General features: G+C 53.7%; 1 protein-coding gene across 1 annotated transcript; it reads left to right on the top strand.

Moving 5' to 3' along the window:
• Positions 1-2228: 2228 nt before the first annotated feature.
• Positions 2229-15676, top strand: GDAP1L1 (ganglioside induced differentiation associated protein 1 like 1). The gene is made up of 6 exons (XM_048322135.1): positions 2229-2692; positions 5533-5725; positions 8963-9136; positions 11097-11194; positions 11323-11437; positions 14280-15676. The coding sequence occupies exons 1-6, from the start codon at positions 2513-2515 to the stop codon at positions 14621-14623; spliced, it is 1104 nt and encodes a 367-aa protein (XP_048178092.1). The 5' UTR covers positions 2229-2512; the 3' UTR covers positions 14624-15676.
• Positions 15677-18536: the final 2860 nt, after the last annotated feature.

The following is an 18536-nucleotide window of genomic DNA, read 5'->3' as shown; positions in this document are numbered from 1 at the left end:
TGTACCTGCCCCAACAAGCCTAGGGGACTTTTTCTGTGTGTGGATGCTCTAGGATTTGTCCCCAGTCAATCTACAGAATATGTCTAAAATGTTTTGAGAAAGCACCAGTGGACTTGCAGTGCTCCCAGGACTTTAATCAGATCCCAACTCTCTACTTCCTACCTCAGCAGACCCAGCCTGGGTGTTTTCCAGTGGCTTCCCCCACTCCCAGCACTTTACAAGTCCTTGTCCCTTTAGTTTCAGGACTAGTTCGACTGAAGCAGGATGCAGAAGGGCACCCTGGATCAATGACATTTCTTTCTTGCCTTACAGAAGCCAAATCGAATCTGAGTTAAGCTTTACATTGGCAGACAATGAATCAGGCCACTGGGGAAAAAAAAATCAATGGAGCCGTTTCTAGAGCCTGTTTTCCACCCTCTCCTTCTAAAACAGGGAGGGTTCTTCTGTGCCTGCAAAGTCCCGTGACCGACTCCATCCTCCCGTTCTCTCATCTCTGTATCCTTTGCATCAGCTCTGAGATGACTTCTAGCTCTTCTGTATTTCCAAACTGTAAGCACCCACAATCCTGCTCAGCTGGCACCTTCTGCCAGGGCTCTGCCAGTGCACAGCATCCCATGGGGCAGCCCCACGCTGAGCCCTTTGGCAGTCACGAAGGCTCTGTTGAGGAGCTGGGGACGACCTCAAGGTCATACAAGGTCAGGGCACACCCTAAGGGGGCTGGCAAACCTCGTGCCCTTCAAGCTTTGCTCAGTTTAGCAAGCCAAAACCCAGCTAAATAAATAGACCCTACAGAGGCACCGTGTACCTGCAGGACCAGGAGGGATGCAGCGACCTGTCGTGTTTTACTCCCCACGGCGCAGCATTAATTCATCACAAAATATACCACTAGATGGGGCCTTCTGGACAGCGATCCAGGGAGAACAGCTGCTGCCTGGTCAACCTGCTCCTTGCCTTGTGTACACCCACAGTGCCCCCTTCCAGTGCAAGGAGTCCCCAAAGAAGCTTCTCGGGCAGCGAGGGCAGGCTGTGGAGCAGAGGGCAGGGTGGTGCTGCGTGAGGGGGCCAGCTCTTCAAAGCTCAGTTTTCCCTTGAGTTTACAGCTCCAAAGCAGAGGCTAAGCAAGAGCCTGTCCCTCTGGGTGTCCGTGAGGCCAATTTAGGGACTTGGGAAGACCTCGGCTGGGGGGAGATGTAGTTACTGGGGGCCGTTGCCTGAGGGGGGAAGAGAACAGGGAGGAGCCAGGGCAGAGCAAAGCACTTCCCAGCCTCACCCCTCTCTCTCATCACCTTCCTGCACACCCTGAGGAGCAGAATATCACACCACCAAATAATTCATTGTCATCTTCCAGTCCCTAGAAAACCGCTCCTTGCGCTGTATTTATGCAGCTGGGTACCAGTTTGGCCCTGCTCCCTCTCAGTGCTCCTGGGTGAAGTGTGCCTCAGTTTCCCCACTCGAACCAGCTCTTCCAAACCTTCCTGTTTCCATCCTCACCAGTGCCAGTGGTTCAGACTGAGAGCCCTCACACAGCCCTGAGACACATGCTGGCTCCCTGGGCCTGCACTGCCCTCTCCCCCATCCTCTCCAGAACCTGCCCCTACAACCCCGTCTAACTGGACTGGCTTTATTCCCTGGCACTGGCAACAGATCCAAGGGTGGGAAATTATCTCCAGGCTTCCAGATTGCTGGAGATGGGGCATGACAAAGCCAAGTGTCATAAAGCACAAGTTCAGATGTCCAGGTCGCTACACACCTGTGCCTGCAAACCTCTGGGTGATGCTCACAGGGCTTGGAGAGGAGCAACAGCTCAAGAAGCCCCAGTGCTCTCCGAGTCTCCTGACCGGTTTGGAAGTGCGACACACCTTGCTAATTCTCGAAGTGACCCCCAGCTGTGCCTACTTTGTCCAGTTTGGGCGGGCACCCCGGGCTCTTGTACACAGCAAAGGCTCCTGGGCTCTGCCTCTGTACAGGCTACATAACACCCAATAGGCAGAAATTAATTTGTGCTCTCCAAAAAAAAACTGAATACCTTTAAAGAGCCATTGCTGCTTCTTTCCATGAAGGTTGCAAGGCAGGCAGGACACCTTCTAAGCATTTTAAAGCCAGTGTCCATCACTCTGGCCATTGATTACACATCCGCCATATCTAAAGCAGTCCAAAAAAAAAATCCTAATCTCAGCTGAAAAATGTTCTTAAGGAGCCGCAGGGGTTGGAGCTGCCCCGGATTGCCGAGCTGGCAGGCAGGCAGGCAGGAGCCTCGGCTGCTGACTCCTCTATTGAAGCGATGCGTGCACGTTTCCGTGGGAGCCCCGCCACGAGCGGGGACGGGCTGCGAGCCCAGCCCCGGCGCCGCTGCCGCCACCCTCTGCTGTGACCCCGCGCCCACCGCCCCGCGCTGCCCACCCCGGCCGGGGAGCTGCAGCTGCCCCGGGAGTGATGGGCTGGCAGGAGCCCATGTGATGCTGGGCTAGCGCCGCTCGCTCCCCGTCCCTCTCCCGCTCGCTCGCTCGCTGTCATGGCGACTCCCAATAATGTTACTCCCACCAACTGCAGCTGGTGGCCCATCTCGGCGCTGGAGAACAACGCGGGGAAATCCACGGAGAGGGAAGAAAATCACGACCCGACAGACCCCGCTCTCAAATCCCAGGACAGACTGGTTTTGTACCACTGGACCCAGTCGTTCAGCTCACAAAAGGTAAAGAAAACAATCGCTCGGCCGGGTTCCCGGGCGAGAATCGCCTCCAGTTCCCAGGGCATCCCCTTGCTTCGGGAGGATGGATGCACTCGGGGGAGAGCGAGGGTCTCGGCCCCGAGGCTGGCCGGGGCAGCAGCGTGTGGCCAGGCAGATCTTTGTACCTTTTAACAGCATCTGCCTGGGGAGGGATGGGGATTGGGATAGGGATGGGGATGGGGATAAGGATGGGGGGCTCAGCCAAATCTTGCCTTTGCTTTGGGATCACGGCTTGCATCGGGAGCCGCCTCGGCTTTGTGCTCGCTCCCAGCCCCACACTGGCGTGGCCGGGAGCGCAGACAAAGGCAGAGCCGGGCCCGGGACCACCCTGCTGCTGCGAGAGGGGAGGCAGCCCCGAGCCAGGCTGGTGCCCGGGAGAGGATCCCGGACCCCAGCACGCAGCGATGATTCACCCCTGACACTGCAGCAGTGCCCTGGAAATTCTATTCCCGGGGTGCCCCAGCAAGAAATCCCGTTTTCCAGACAACAGTAAATGCTCATTTTGCAGCACAGCAGCTGAGTAGCAAACCCAACCTTCTCCCCCGGCCCTAAACCCCGCATCACTCGTAAGCCATTAATACCATATGGAGAACGGGCTATTCGGAGGGCTGGGTGGCGGAACACCAAGTTCCCCGGTGCCAGGGCCTCCCCGAGCTCCACAGCCCGGAGGGAAGGCCGGGGCAGAGGTGCCCGTTACTGCGTGCAGACACAAAGGAGGGAGGATGCCCAATGCAGCAGGGTGGCTGCACATGGTCGGCCCGCAGCACGGGACTGACGGGCTCCGGATCCGCCCTGGCGGGGGATGCTCGTGCCCGGCTCCCCGCGGCACCCCGCGCTTGCTGTTATTTTTTGTCTCGCTCGTTTGGCCGCCGGCAGAAGGGAGGGAGCGGTTGAGGCACTTCTTGTACAGGGTTTCCTACAATCGACCTCACTCTGCGGGGCAGGACACAGGGCAGGGGATAGGGCAGGGGACACATAGAGCCACCGCACCTGCTGGCACCGGCACTGTGACAGGCTTTGTTTTGAAGTCACTTGCATGGAAAGAGCACTTGCTGGTGTGATGGACATCGCAGGGTGGGGAACAATGGAGGCTCCTCAGGACCCCCGTGCACAGGGGTTTTGCTCGGAGCAGGCTACAGACAAAGCTTTTCCTGTTCTGCCCCGGGAGCTGCTTGGAACCACCCTCCATGGGCACAGGGCTGTTTGTGGGAGGGATTCTCAGTCCCAGCAGGACGTGGCCTTGTCTGCAAAGGGATTTTTGGAGTTTTACACAAGATGACACCCATGCTCCCGGTGTAGAGAGCACCTGGGAGGGGGTCCAGGAATGTTTCATCACCCCTGTCTAGCGTCCCACTTTGGGGCGCTGGCAGGGGCTCCCCTTGCCCTCAGGCACTGGGTACCCTGGGCTGCCTCATGCCCAGCAGCTGCCTCCTGCCAGGCCTTCAGCCTCAGCTCCTGATAGCAGAACAGGGAAGCACAGGGAGCTTGGGGCTGGTTACCTCAGGTGGTACTGGCTGATGTTTATTTATCAGCTGGGAGGAAAAGGCCAGGAGTGAGTTGAGGGACCCAGGCTTTCTCTTGTTTGACTTTAAAAGAAAAAATTAATTTGCCATTCCTGTGAATAATTAATGACTAATTCCCTGGGAACTCTGAAATACTCACAGAAATGCTTATATATGTTAAATTGTATTTATAGCTGCTGCTAGTCAGATGAAAACAAGTATTTTTCCCTCATTCAGTGGTTCTGTAAATCATGGCTTTCTCACATCCCCCGTGGGGTTTTTTTTTCATGTCTGACATACTTAGTTCATAATAGTCAGGTTTTATAACCCAGAAGCCTAAAATGCCATCCCTGAGTGCATATTCAACACCGGCTCATGCACAGAGCAGAGCAGCAAGATCAGCCCTGAGGGCTGGTGATTGGGGTGGGGATGGGGATGGTGATGATGGCCCACATCCAGTCCCATTCCTGCCTCCTCCTGCCCCTCTGCAAGGGTGGACTCATCTTTCCCACCCCTGAGATGTGTGGGTCCCACCCCGCAGTGCTGCTTGCTGGCCCAGGGCTGAAAGAGGGCAGTGGCAGGGGAAGGGGGAGGCAGAAGGTTTGACACAAGAGGTGTGAAGGTGCTGGGTGGTGCCCTCGAGCTGATGTCATCATGGAGGAGGAGGAGGAATGCTGTGCAGGGTCACAGTGGCTACCTGAAACTTCCCATGGAACAGAACCTTCTCCCTGCTCAAAATGTGCTCAAAAAGCCAAAGTCCACTCATGAGAGTGGGACATACCTGAGTCAGCATCCAGGTCTCCTTCAGCCAGGCAGCAGGACTCATTGGGTGCACGTGTAAGGCATAACATTGCTGCAGCCTCTGCTTCCTCCTCTTCCTCCTTTTCTTCCTCAGGTATGTGCTGGGCTATGCTGGGATCCACAGCAGCATCACTCATTCCCCCCAGCTGGGGAGCTCCTGCCTCCCTCCACCCACTGCTGAGGGATTGGCTCTCAGCCCTCCAGCTCCTCTGCCTGTTACACAGGCCACCGGCAACCAGGGAGGATGGTCCATGATTCTGAAAAGACAGGATGGGTTTGGGTATCCCCTCTTTGCTGGGAAAACAAATTCTTTCTTGGCTGCCTGGATTTTGCAGCTGTCCCATGGCAACAGCTGCTTGGCTTCTTGCAGGGCAAGCACATGATCCTGGCATGTCACTGTGCTTAAGCTTTGGGGAAGGGTCTGGGGTGTAACGGGGTAGGGGGGACAGGGGACCAGCTCGGTGCATGGGGCTGAGCCCTTTCTCTGGCTTCTTGCCCCAGGTGCGGTTGGTCATCGCAGAGAAGGGGCTGCCCTGCGAGGAGCGGGACGTCAGCATGCCCCTGATGGAGCACAAGGAGCCCTGGTTCATGCGGCTCAACCTGGGCGAGGAGGTGCCCGTCATCATCCACAGGGACAACATCATCAGTGACTACAACCAGATCATCGACTACATGGAGAAGAACTTCACAGGAGGTAATGCACGGGTGGGGTGTGTCTCGGAGGAAATTCGTGTCTACCCCAGGTGCTGTTTGCTAAATGAATCCACTTTTTCCTTTAAAGTTTTGTCTTCACCCCAGAAGATCAGCAAGCCACCAGCCCTCCCCAGACTTCTATGTTTTCCCATGAAATGGAAGAATTTCCAGCAGAAATCCCCTGCTGGAGGGCTCTGAGGGGTGTGGTAGCTCAGACTCCCCTCTTTCTGTCCTGGAAGTCACACTCCCAAACCTGACAATGTCCCTCAGTCCCCATGGTGCATGGTGGCATCTCACCAGAGTCCCCTCTGGGGCACCGCCCGTGGGAACACTTCTGTACTTTGGCTCTGGGTAATTGTATGAAGGGGCCATAAGGGGCCCTGCTGAGAGAAGGTGGCTTTAAGCCGTGTGCTGCTGCCCCTCTTTCCCCTTCCTCAAGGATTTCTGGGCCCCTGGCCACGGGCAGGGGATCCTGCTGTCCCTGCTGCTGCTGTGCCTCAGAGAAAACAGCCTCTTTAAAGTCAAACACAGCCAGCAGTGCTGAGGACCATGGGAGGATGATGTGACACAAACCCAGAGGAAGGGACAGCCAGGAGAGGGAAGCTCATATTCCCCCTGGAGCAGGGCTGCAGCCTGTGGCCTGCTGAGCCCGGCACACCAGGATGCCAAGACAGAGCTCAAAGTCAGCTTTGCTCAGCAGCTGCGGTGAGCAGCCTCTCCCCAGCATCTCACACCCCTCATTCCCCCAAACCTGGGGGCTGCCAGGCTGGGCAGGCTTCAAAGCTGAGCAGGGATCTCGGGCTGTGCCATCACAGTGTTCGCCCCAGCATCCATCCCCCTTGCAACAGAGACATCAAAAACATCTCAAAATAGCTCCCGAAGCAAGGGCACCTTGCCAGCTCAGCTGCTGTCCTCTCCCGGCCCCGCCACTGTGCTGCTGCTCCGTGGAGGCACGAAGCTCGCTCACCGGTGGGGCAGCAGGGATGGGTCCATCAGGAGAATCCCACACTGGCAGCAGGTCCTAGGGAATGGCAGCTGCTTTCCTGCCTGGCAGCAGCCCCAGCATCAAAGAGCATCAGGGAGTGTCGGTCCCTGCACCACTTCACCTGGTCTCTGCAAAGGGCAGGTGGTCTGACATATGTGACAACAGGCTGTCCCCAGCAGGAGGGGGACACAGAGCTGTCTGAGCGCTGGGAAACTCCTGTCGTTGAGATTTTCCAGCCAGGTGCAGTTTCTTACCTTTTTGCTGAGAAATGGAGAGGGGAAGCTCCAGGGAAGAGGGCCCAGAGCATCACTCCGTGCTCCATGCTCTGCTCCATCCTATTGCCCACCAATGCAGCTGCCAAAAGCATTATCAGGATGTGGCAGTGCTGATCTGAGGGGGAATCAGCCACCTTGCAGAAATGTGTAGAGTTTGAAAAGGCCTTTACAAGGTATTTTTACTGAGTTACATTTTCCCCTGGGCTGAGAGCATGGCCTTTTTCAGCTGCTAACACACACTGGGGGCCAGCTATCAGTAAAGGGTGGTGTGTGGAGAGATATTTTCCTTTCCCCAGAATAGCCAATAGGTGCCAATAAGCCACATTTGAGGGTGCTTCTCACTAGAAACCGCTGATGCATTGACCAGGGCAATGTTCCCCCTGGGCCAGTGTGTCCTCCAAGGTCTGCATCCCCTTGCACAGCCCATCACTCCCTGCTATATGCAACAGCAGCCCGTATGTGCAGGTTGCTGTGGCACGTAAAGGCAAGTCAGGCACCATCCCAATGATAAACCTCCCTGGGATGTGCTGAAGGTCGTGGGCTGGTGGCCAGCATGCCACTATTTCATTGTGGTTGCTCCATCTTCCTGCGGGATGGGGCAGTCCCTCTGGATGTGCTGCTCCCAGCCTCAGCAACAGCCGGTCGGTACTGGTCAGGAGCCACAGGCTGGAAGGAGCACACAGGCTATAGGTCAGTTATTGTTTTGTTCATCTGGTCACTTTTCTCGGATGGAAAATCCCTGCTTGGAGAGCTGGAGCCCAGGCAACACAGGCAGTGAGCAGCCCATGGACAGGGAGGAGCCACCCAAACCTCCCCTTGCTCAGGGGACAGTGACACTGATGCCCATCGGTGGGAACAACTCTGTGGAGCCTTCCAGCAGGGACAGTCCAGGTCAGAGCCATGAGATTTGCAATACAGGAGGTACCCAAATTTGCCTGGCTCCTATCCAGCCATGGGCACCAGCAGGCACGATAATGGCAAAGCAAGATCCTTGCCAGGTGGGCCCTGCCATGCCTGCAGCCCAGCTCCTGCCACTGGCAGCAGGGCTGGGCAGAGCACAGCTGTCACTTCAGGCCCGGAAATAAGGGGCTGCACTGGTCACATCTGCCAAAGTCCTTCTGCAAATGTGACCTAACTGAGGTGGAGACACCGGCACGTGGACAGCCCAGTTCTGCAGAGAGGATGTTGGCAGCAGAGTCAGAGTCCCGGTGGTGGATTTACTCACTACCTGTGAACTGCTTTCTGCAACACCATAAAGATTTATGATCCCATAGAAAACTGGACCTGGTGCTCTTGAGGGAGACAAGAGCAACACTTTACTTCTTGTGGTGTCACCTGCTGTGTATTTTGAGCTGAAAGTGTAATAAAAGGCATGTTGCAAACTGCCATCCACAGAAAGTGAATAAAACCCAACAAGGCAGGGAGGAGCGGAGCCAGCCAGGGTGAGGGATGTTCCTGCAGCTGAGACACTGGCTGAGCATGGAGGGAAGGTACACTGGGCTCCTTTGGTCATCTACTCCCATTGCCCATTTGGGGATTTTTAAGGAAGCCCAAGAGAATGAGGTACCTCACTGCCGCTGGTGTAAAAACTATGTAACTCAGGAGATCCTAAACTCAAATCCCCATCTTTTAGCTCGTTTCTGTAGAGCAGGAAGATTGTTCTCCTATCCTAAGAGATGTGAAATTACAGTGTACAAATCCAGAGGCTGTGGAGACTCAGGGCTGGCTCCATTGACTCCAGGGATGGGTTTGCCCATCTCTGGGCATGGGCTGGCTGCACTCCTGGCCAGGATGGGCATCAGGGAGGGAGAGGGCAGAGCATGAGCTACAGATTTGAGTGAATGCTCTGCCTCAGCCAGCCCTGCCCAGAGGTATCTCAGCAGGATCGCACACTGCTGTCCAGAGCGGGCTAAGGAGCCACTAACAAGCGCTTGAGCCCTCCCAGGTCCTGCTAACACGTTTCCCTTTGCCCTGGCAGAAAACGTCACGCAGCTGATCCCCGAGCCGGGCAGCCTGCTGCACTCGCGGGTGCTGCAGTACCGGGAGCTGCTGGACTCGCTCCCCATGGACGCCTACACGCACGGCTGCATCCTGCACCCCGAGCTCACCACCGACTCCATGATCCCAAAGTACGCCACCACTGAGATCCGCAGTAAGTCGCCTTTCCAGCGGGGCTGCCCAGGGCTCCCCAGCTCCTTTAGGCTCGGTGTGGCTCCTCAGCCCAGCCAGGCACTGTGCTCCTGCTGCTCATCTCGCCTTTCTACCAAAGCAGGCAGGGACACAGCTGGGAAATGGAAAAGCACAGCCGATCTGGGAACTGCAGGCATCCTATAGAGGCTTCCTAACTCAGGGGGTGTCTGGGCTCCCATGGGCCATGCACTCTTCTCCTCAGCTCTTTCTGGGGCACAGGAATTTGCCCCTCTCCCTGCAGTAACTCTAAGGGCATAGGTGGGAGAGTGCAGCCAGATTGAGTTGCAGGCAGTGGATGAATCGGCATAAGTCTGTGTACCTGACCTTCAAGTGCTCATGAAACGTTGACGATGCTTAATATAACTGAATGGCAGGGATTGCTCCTGGAGACAATTCCTTGCCAGAAAAGCGACCTTGTCGGGAGGGTATTGGCATGTCCCAGGTCTCTCCCTTCCTTTAGGCTCTGGCCCCAGGCTGAGCCCCTAGATAACACTGTTCCCACCCCCATCCCTTCGGTTGCCTGGGTCCCAGATGGTCCTGCTGAGGTGGGATGCACTTGTGCACAAAGAGAAATAGGCAGTTCCTGAGGTGCAGCTGCTGGTCTGCCCTGCCTCTGCTGACACCCATCACAGACAGCTTTCCCCATGTCACCAAGTGTCACCTCCACCCCCAGACCTTGGGCTGACGCAGGCCAGAGCCCTTCCCCTCCCCAAAGGGTGCTGCTGTGATGGCTTCAGCCCCTGTCTGCCTCACATCACCTCCCCAGCACTCTGCCAAGGTCCCTTGCTTATCTCTTTGTCCAAACCTCCTCACTGGTGGCATTTTTCCCAAGCCATTGGAGGGGTATGAACAGGTCCTTCCTCCCAAGCACATCTTCTGCACCCAGGCAATGGCTCAGCTGCCCTGTTCAGTGGCTGCTGAGGGAAACTGATGTCGTTGTGTCCCGAGGAGAGGGTGAACCAAGGTTCCAGGCTCTCCCAAGGGGAACAGTGGAATGAAATCAGGATGATATCCAGATTTCTATCTGAGTTGCAGCCCCAGGAGAGCTGGTTGGCAGCCTTAGCAAGCACAAGCTCAGGGCAGAAAACAGGGAAATTCAGCATTTTATGGCAGTGTACAGCCTGCTGCTGGCTCCCACCCCAGCCAGCCCTGGCACCTCCCGCACCAGCACACCAGCAGAGCCAAGGCCTCCCTTGTTGGAGGGAACACGGAAGGAAAGACAGGTGGTCCCTGGCAGGAAGACATTAGCCCAACTTTGGGTAATTTATGCCTTCCCTTAGGTGTTACTCTGCCTCTAGTATTCTTTTCTTCCTTTCACTCTGCTCCTTTCCCTTTGTTAGCTCCTTTGCACAAAGCCCTTCCCGTCCTCCCTAGGCCCTGAGAAGGGTGAGCATCTCTGCCATGCTCATGGTGGGCATCCCTGGACACCAAGCCAGGGCGGGGCAGCTCCACCCAGGAGGGGGCATCCCCTCCTGTGCCACACTGCTCTGAATGTACACCCAAGTGTGGGCAGGCAGCTCGGACATCCCAAAGGTTCAACCTGCTGGGGATGGAGCTCAGGGGTTATGGGCAAGCTCAGGGGTGTTCTTAAAACAGTAAGCAACAGACAGAACTTCCAGCAGCTCTAATATGAATCCAGGAGGGAAAATGAAAAGCTGAAACTCCCCCTGAAACTCCCAGGCTGGGACTTACCACAGGGAGAGGGATCGGCCACACCCCGGAGCCAGCACTGCCCTGTGGATGGGATGGCTGATGGAGCCACCTGCTCTCAGATGTGGCAGCAGAGGAGTAGCAAGCCATGAATTTGGCCCATTTTAGCTCTCTGGGGTCTTTTTTCTTGGTGCTACAGCAATATTTTGACTGCAGGACAAAGTGCTTTGCTATCAGACACAGATCATCCCAGCCCCTCTGTCTCCCTCCAGGACATTTAGCTAACGCCACCACGGATCTGATGAAGCTGGACCATGAAGAGGAGCCACAGCTGTCTGAGCCTTACCTCTCCAAGCAGAAGAAGCTCATGGTGAGTGGGTCAAAGTCACACACATCTCTGGTGTTGGGGGGACATGACCCACAGACCTGCCGTAGGCACCTGATGCCTTGTGTCCCTGCATCCATCCATTCCCCATCCTAACCCTGCTCTCTACCCAGGCCAAGATCCTGGAGCATGATAATGTGAACTACTTGAAGAAGATCCTTGGAGAGCTTGGGATGGTGCTAGACCAGATTGAGGCCGAGCTGGAGAAAAGAAAATTGGAGTACCAAGGTAGGCACCGGGCTGTGTTTATGGGGTGTTTTTCCACACGAGGCTGAGGTGCAACACCAGAAACAGCCAAAAGCTTTGTACCCGATGAACAACTCCCATGGAACAACCACTGGTGGGTTTGGGGCTGCCACTGGGCTCTCCTGGTTTTGGGTACACTGATGTTGTTGCAGCCATGGTCTTACTAACCTCTGGCAAACCGCCCCTGCACCCTTTGTCACAGGGGATAGCAGGATCCCTGTCCTCATGGGTCCTCTTTGGGAGCCCCAAAGTCATCACAGGGTGATGGCAGGTCCCCTCTACTACAGCGAGGGGCTGACAACAACCGATGCTCTGTCTGGTTTAGGAGGGAACAGATTGGGAACAGTGCACCATGAGGAGCACTGGCTGCTGAAAGTGCAGGGATGGGAACATATGATGCAGCCAAGCCCCCTCACATCACCAGGCTGTGACACATCCCAGTGGAACATGGGCAGGGAAACCCAGGAATGTGAGGGGCCCTGGAGGGGAGAGCCTTTCTAGAACCTGCGTCAAATGCCAGCAGGCAAGAGAGAGGGACACCGGCCACCCCTGACATCAAACACGCGGTGCTGGGAGCCTGGCAGGCAGGGGTGCCTGGGCAAAGCTGGGCAGTGCTTGTCCCCCCATCACCCTTGGATGACGCTGTCCTTCCTCCTCTCTTCCCCACTGCCGGCAGGGCTCAGAGCCCCAGCCCCGGGAGGGCTGGCAGCTGCCAGCGCCGCGGTGCCAGATCCAGAGCAGAGCCCAGACACAGTTAATCAGGGGATGGTCCCACAGCTGCCCCTGCCCTCGGGGCTGGCCTTGCCTGTGGGGAGCCGTGCGTCACTCTCGGGGCCACACTGGAGGTGTCAAGGTCAGGCCCTGGAGGGCATCAGGCTGGGGATTTACCAAGAGCCCTGATGTGCTCACAGTGGCATTCTGCCTTGCCCTAATTTCCTCAAACACCCTCATTAACTGCTGTGAGGGGTGGCACAGCAGAATTTAGCCTAATGAGGTGCCCTGGAGGACATCCCAGGTGCCTGGAGCACAGGGATGGCTGCTGCTGCTGCTGTTGCCAGCACACAGGTGCTCCAATGCCTTCAGTCCTTGTTTGCTGCTCCTGCCCTCTGCTCCAGAACCCCGAACTCCCACACCGTGCTCATGGCCAGGTCAGGATCTCAGCAGTGGGCATGATCACCACTTAGGCAACTTCCCAGGAGCTGCAGTGCAGCAGCTCTACTCCCACGCAGCCCAGGCTGCTGGCGATGCAGGAGGGAAGAGGGTGGGAGGTGCCGCAGGAACGCCAGGAGACCCCTGCCACAGGCACCCCATTGAGCTGGGACAGGCTGATCCGAGCTGGGGCTGCTCTGGATGAAAGGAGAAGAGTTGCCTTTGCCTGTGCTCCCACCCCACTCTGTGCTGGGCAGGGGTGCAAGGGGCTGGGGCAGCCCATATCCAGGCCCAGACCTCAGCAGAGGTGCAAGCCCAGAGCCAGGAGGAACAGGGGTGGATCACAGCTCTCTCCCGAAGTCCCACCCTCACATGTGCTTTCTCCTTTCACCTGCAGCAGTACCTGGGAGTGAGGCAGCTGCCTCAGTCCTGCTCCCCTCACCTCTTAGCAGAAGCACCCACAAGCTCCCCACCACACCCAAGAAGCTCTAGCTGCAGCACCCCCACAAGTCATTAGTCACTGAAAATATTTATTGACTAATTAGGCACAGGCAATCTGTCCACTCGGGCAGTGCCTCCAGCAGGATTAGGCAGGCTGCCAAGCAGCTACAAATGAGGGCTGCTAATTACCCCTAATTGCCCTGGCCTGATCCTGCAGGCAGCCCTGCAGCACCAGTGCCTGCTCTGGGATGCTGTACTGGGGCCTCTCTTCTCTTTCCTGGTATAATAGCCACAGGACAATGAAGAGCCCCAGAATTAGGAATTTGGAGCAAAGCTGACTGAGGGTGGATTTTTGTGTCCCTTCTGATTTTGTTACCTGCACCTTCTTTCATGTCCCTCAGCTCCATCCCAGCCCTGCTCCTCAGTATTGAAAGGGCGCTGGGCGAGTGCTTAACAACATCCTGGCCTGAAAATGCTTTTTCCAGCCTAAGAGCAGCTTGCTTTATTTTTGGATGTCTCTCTGGTGGGGTCATTTCCAGGATCACCTATTATCAGGGGCTGTCAATCCTTCGATGTCTTTCTTCATATCCTGCGCTCACATTGAGCTCTGTCTCCCCCAAAAGCCTGGCTCTTGGCACAGATGTGCTGCCAGTTTAGGTGTTCTGGAGCAGAGTCCCTGGTACAGGAGAGAGAACAAAGGCAGAACCTCCCCAGCAGCACACAAGGGAGAGCAGCCAGGCCATCTAGCAAATGGTTTTGATTCCTGAGGATTTCTCACATCCCTAAAATAGGACAAGTTGACGTGACACTCCTGAAGCAGCTCCGGGTGCAGCCAAGGGCAAACACTGCTGCTCTCCCCGAGCACTGACACAGCAGAAGGGGTCACTACACTGCATCTTCCTAAGTGGGACAAAGGGCTCTTTTCCTGGGTACAGGAGGATGCCATCTCCTGCTGCTCTTGACTTGGGGAAGAGGCAGCAGAGCCACTTTGCAGCCAGTGATTTGTATATTCACAGGGGTTATAAATTACCATCTTTCATTCCCAGCTTCTCACACCCCATACCCTCCGTCACATAACCTGGTAGATGGGGTCTGAGCTCCTGGCCCATCAAAGAGCTGGGAAAAACCATCCCAGATATAATACAAATGCTCCAGTCTGTGCAGACCTTTTGAGCAAAGCTTTAGGTGCTCACACAAGGGATTCTTACCTTTGCTCTGTCTCTTCTCTCTCCAGGGCAGAAGTGTGAACTTTGGCTCTGCGGATGTGTCTTTACTTTGGCCGATGTCTTGTTAGGAGCCACCCTGCACCGCCTCAAGTTTCTGGGACTCTCTAAGAAATACTGGGAAGATGGCAGCAGACCCAACCTACAGTCCTTCTTTGACAGGATACAGAAACGCTTCGCCTTCAGGAAAGTTTTGGGAGACATACACACCACGCTCCTCTCTGCAGTGGTACCCAATGCCTTCAGGCTGGTCAAGCGGAAACCTCCCTCCTTCCTTGGAGCCTCCTTCCTGATGGGATCTCTGGGGGGAATGGGATATTTTGCTTATTGGTACTTAAAGAAAAAATACATCTAGTGCTGACTGCTTGGTGTTTAGTTTGGTGTCTCTGTGCTGTGTGAAATTATGATGAAGCCTCAGTAACTTTAATGAAATTTGAAGCAAGGTAATGAATAATTATATTGTTTAATGTAACATTCCATAGTCTAGAAGTAGAAACCTATACTGCAAGGAAATAAGACAACAACAACAACAAAAGCATCAACTTGTAAATGCCTTTTTTAGGTTTAAGTATTCAACTCCAGCGAGAGGCTCAAGGGTTCACGGGCTCAGCCGTGCCCACCGGGAAGCGGCACTGCCTCCAGCACCAGCCAGCTCCAGTGGGAGAGACAGGAATCCCAGGAGGCTTCCCGACACCCAAGTTGACTAATGGGACTTGGATTCTTGATCCTGTACATTTGTTTTTCCAAATTGTTCACTGGCCACATTTCACACATGCAGGTAGTGGGGACTTTCTTCTTCTAGAAGGTGTTGTGTTGTTGTGCTTAGAGGCTTTCCTGGGAGCAGGGTGCAGTAGCTGGTCACAGTCAAGGTGGATTTCTGTTCTTCAAGTATCCATTTAAAAAATTATTTTCATTAAAAGGAATATTTTTTATTGAGCTGCTCTTAGAATGTATCCACTTTCTACGTCTGGTTTTGGTGGGCTTTTTTTTTAAAGAATTTAATGTCTGTCTTTAACTGCCGCACTTTTTTCTTGAGATAAATCATTTTGACTTCCATCCTGAATTCTGGCACATGAAGGACATTATTGTTTTAAGCCTTTTTGGCTCTGTCTCTTGAGTTTTCTTTCACGGATTTGCAAAGCATCTTTCACCAACTGAGCATATTTGGACTCTGAAAAAGTACAACCATTTTCAGAACTTTTCAGCACTTTCCTGAAGGTGCTTTGGCTTTCTTCCATCCGGGGCTCTTTTCTGTCACTTCCTCGCTGTGTGTTTTCTTAGGGACACTTTGCACAGAATCACATTGATGACTTTCTTGTGCCTTTTGCATGCTGGAAAGAATAACGGGCCTCACTGCTACTCATGCTTTGGAAACTGAGATCCTCAATAAACCATGTGGGAGGAGTAATGGCTTCGCATCTCTAAATGTGTTCCACATCCTTCTGGTCCTAGTGCAAGGCATGCCCGAGGGCAGTGGGATGTGCAGGTGGTTTGTGCTTTGGCCCATGTACTGCATTGGTATAAAACTTGCATGGAAATTATACGTATTCCTCTTCCAAGCACTAATTTCTGTAAGCACTCAGCCTGCTGGCTTTCCAGGCACTCCAGTGATCCCTGTGAGCCATGCTGCATCTCGGGGCTTGGGAACGTATGCCAAGTGTGGCTGAAAGAATAGGACTTGCATTTGCCTCTGATTCAAAAGTTATCTTTATGTGCTTGAAAGCAGCAAGCTTTCCCCAGGAGCTTTTGGTACAACCTGGCAGCCATAGAATTGGGAATATTTAGCAGGAATTACCAGGGATAAGCATGGAGAGAGTGCAAAAGGCACACATTTATACAGTGCTTGCCATAAGGCTGGCCTGACAGACTTCTGGAATACAACAGGCTCTGTAGAGCTGCAGAGGCTCTGTGTCATCTCGTTACCTCCCTGTGGTTAGGGCCACACTTAAAATTGGTGTGTGGGAACCCAAATCCACCACCTGCACGTGCATACCTTGTTCCTGCAGCTGAGGCTGCTGAGTGACACCTTGCAGACACACGTTCTCTCAAATACATTCAGTATTTGCTTCGTGGAATCAGTGACTTCAGAAGAAATAGTTCTTTTCCTTCTGTTTGAAGAGGGAGGGCGGTTGGGTGCCCTGACCTCCTCCTTTCGCTGAATCTGAAAGGTGTAAGAAAATGAACTGTGGGTCATCCTCTCTTTGGTCAATTAGCTGGTGATGAACCCCCCTGAAAGATTTATAAAGATACACCAACATGAAACCCTTACCAGGATTTCATCCTTTTACCGTTGTTTGTCCTACACACACACTCGCTGGTGATTTCCAAAAGCTGATAAAATGCAGAAATCTGGTGTAGAACAGAACATTAACAGGGTCCAAGGCCACGAAACCCAGAGGGAAGGAGAGCAAATACTTCCTCCATTCCTAGGATTTCAGCCCAACAATGAGGCAGAGGGAAGCTGCTTAGCAAGCCTGCTGCTGGTTACTTTGCTCCTTGATTTTATTTATTTTTGTACTTCAAACCACAGAATAAATTTAAAGTCATGGTGCAAATCAGACCTCTAAACACTGGAGAAAATAAATGTGTGTTTTGCTCGGAGCACACTGTTGAAATGCAACTGTTACAAGGAAGCCAGACAGGTCCAGTAGCTGGAGCAAGGCACGAACAAGAGCTGTCACCAGTGTTGCACTGTGGGCTGCTGGGGAGCCACAGATGCTGTACTGGTGGATTTTGTACAGGTTCTCAGCTAGATACAGTCAATAATAAGCCTTTGCTCTGCACCAAATTTAAAAAAAAAAAAAAAAAAAAAAAAAGGCAAAAATTGGTGCCACTCCCTGTCACCAAGCCTTGTTTTCCTGCCCTTGTAATGAAAAAGTACCAGGACTTTGCTCCAGGGAAAAGCAATCAGCGAGAGTGATAAAAGACAATTACTGTGGCAGGCAGGAGCTGGATTGATGTTCGAGATCCCACGGAACAAATGTCAGAGCCCCGATCAATCCAGATTAGCCCGTTGCTGTAAGCAGCCCTGTGGTGATTACAGGCTGGCATCATAAAAAGTTGCTCTTGCTCCGACGGATCTCAGCCTGATCAGACCTTTTCTGCTCCAGTTCCACTGCAAAGGGGAACCCACTGTACAACCTGGCCATGAGCCAGGCACTGGCCCCATGTTCACTGCCCAGGGCATGTTCTGTACACAGAAACATGAAAATAATGGCAAAAATCTGTTTTCTCACTCCGGGACTTTATGCTTTGCTCTCAGCAAGGTGTGGGGTAACAGTAGCGCCCAAGGGGAAAGGCAGCAAGGTGAGGCACCTCAGAGGTGCTATTTTATATTTTAGACAAGAGGAAATGGCTCCTGCTGCATCCTGCACCCAGCATTTCTGTGTACCTGACCCAACCCCGGCCAGGGTCCTTCTTTACTCGAGATGTATTTATTTACCCAAGCAAATTTTTATCCTTTGAAATCCCTGAGTTTTAGAGACAAATGTGCTTTAAGGCACCTCGGTGCTTTAAAATCTGTATCTGTGCTGAAGTGTGGAACTTCTCATTATCAGAGGCATGAAAATCACAGGCTTTATGTCAAGTCCAAGCACCCCTGAGATGCGGCTTCATGACAGAGTCTCTCCCTCCTGCCTCCCAAGCCTCCTGTTTAACGGGCTCCCAGTGGTCACATTTGCAGAGCTGCAGCTTCTGAAATCTTTTTATTCCTACAGGATTTGCTCAAAAGACTCAGTTATGAAAATTGAAAACGTACGCGTCAGCCTTACTGCTGGCTGGCAGCGTTTTCCTTTGCTTGGCAAGGGATGGAGGAGACCTCTCCATGCAGAATAAAGGATTTCAACACCAAGCTGGCCAGAGGACAGGGAACACACCACAGAGCCTCTCGCAACTTGCCAAAGAAATTGAGATCAAGAGCTGCCTAAGAATATCTATTTGGTGACCATTTGGTGGCCCCATCAGAATTTATTTGCCGAGTGTTCCTCTGTTTTTGAATGAAAAAACCATCCTTACCACCCAGCTGCAATTTCGGAATCCAGGCTACAGAGGGAAGAGGGGTGGTGTAAGAGCTGCTCCTTCCTTCCTTTCTGCTGTGAAAGTAAATGAAGGATTTCCTCACAAAACACCAAACAGAAAATATTAAAGCTTGTGAAAATATTTAACATCAGGTTGTGTTTGGTGGCATTCACTGCCATCATAAGGATCGAAGCCAAAACTGCCCAGACTGGATCCACAATGCAGGCAATGACAGCAACTAAATCCCTCAG

This window comes from Corvus hawaiiensis, chromosome 17, assembly GCF_020740725.1.
Source record: "Corvus hawaiiensis isolate bCorHaw1 chromosome 17, bCorHaw1.pri.cur, whole genome shotgun sequence".
NCBI classification, from domain to species: Eukaryota; Metazoa; Chordata; class Aves; order Passeriformes; family Corvidae; genus Corvus; species Corvus hawaiiensis.
This window is presented reverse-complemented; position numbering and strand designations above follow the sequence as displayed.

Excerpts from the sequence above, each read along its gene's own strand:
- GDAP1L1 (XM_048322135.1), top strand. The coding sequence starts at position 2,513 with ATGGCGACTCCCAATAATGTTACTCCCACCAACTGCAGCTGGTGGCCC. Across the intron at positions 11,195-11,322 it reads CCAAGCAGAAGAAGCTCATG|GCCAAGATCCTGGAGCATGA; the intron begins GTGAGTGGGTCA and ends CTCTCTACCCAG. Across the intron at positions 11,438-14,279 it reads AAGAAAATTGGAGTACCAAG|GGCAGAAGTGTGAACTTTGG; the intron begins GTAGGCACCGGG and ends TTCTCTCTCCAG.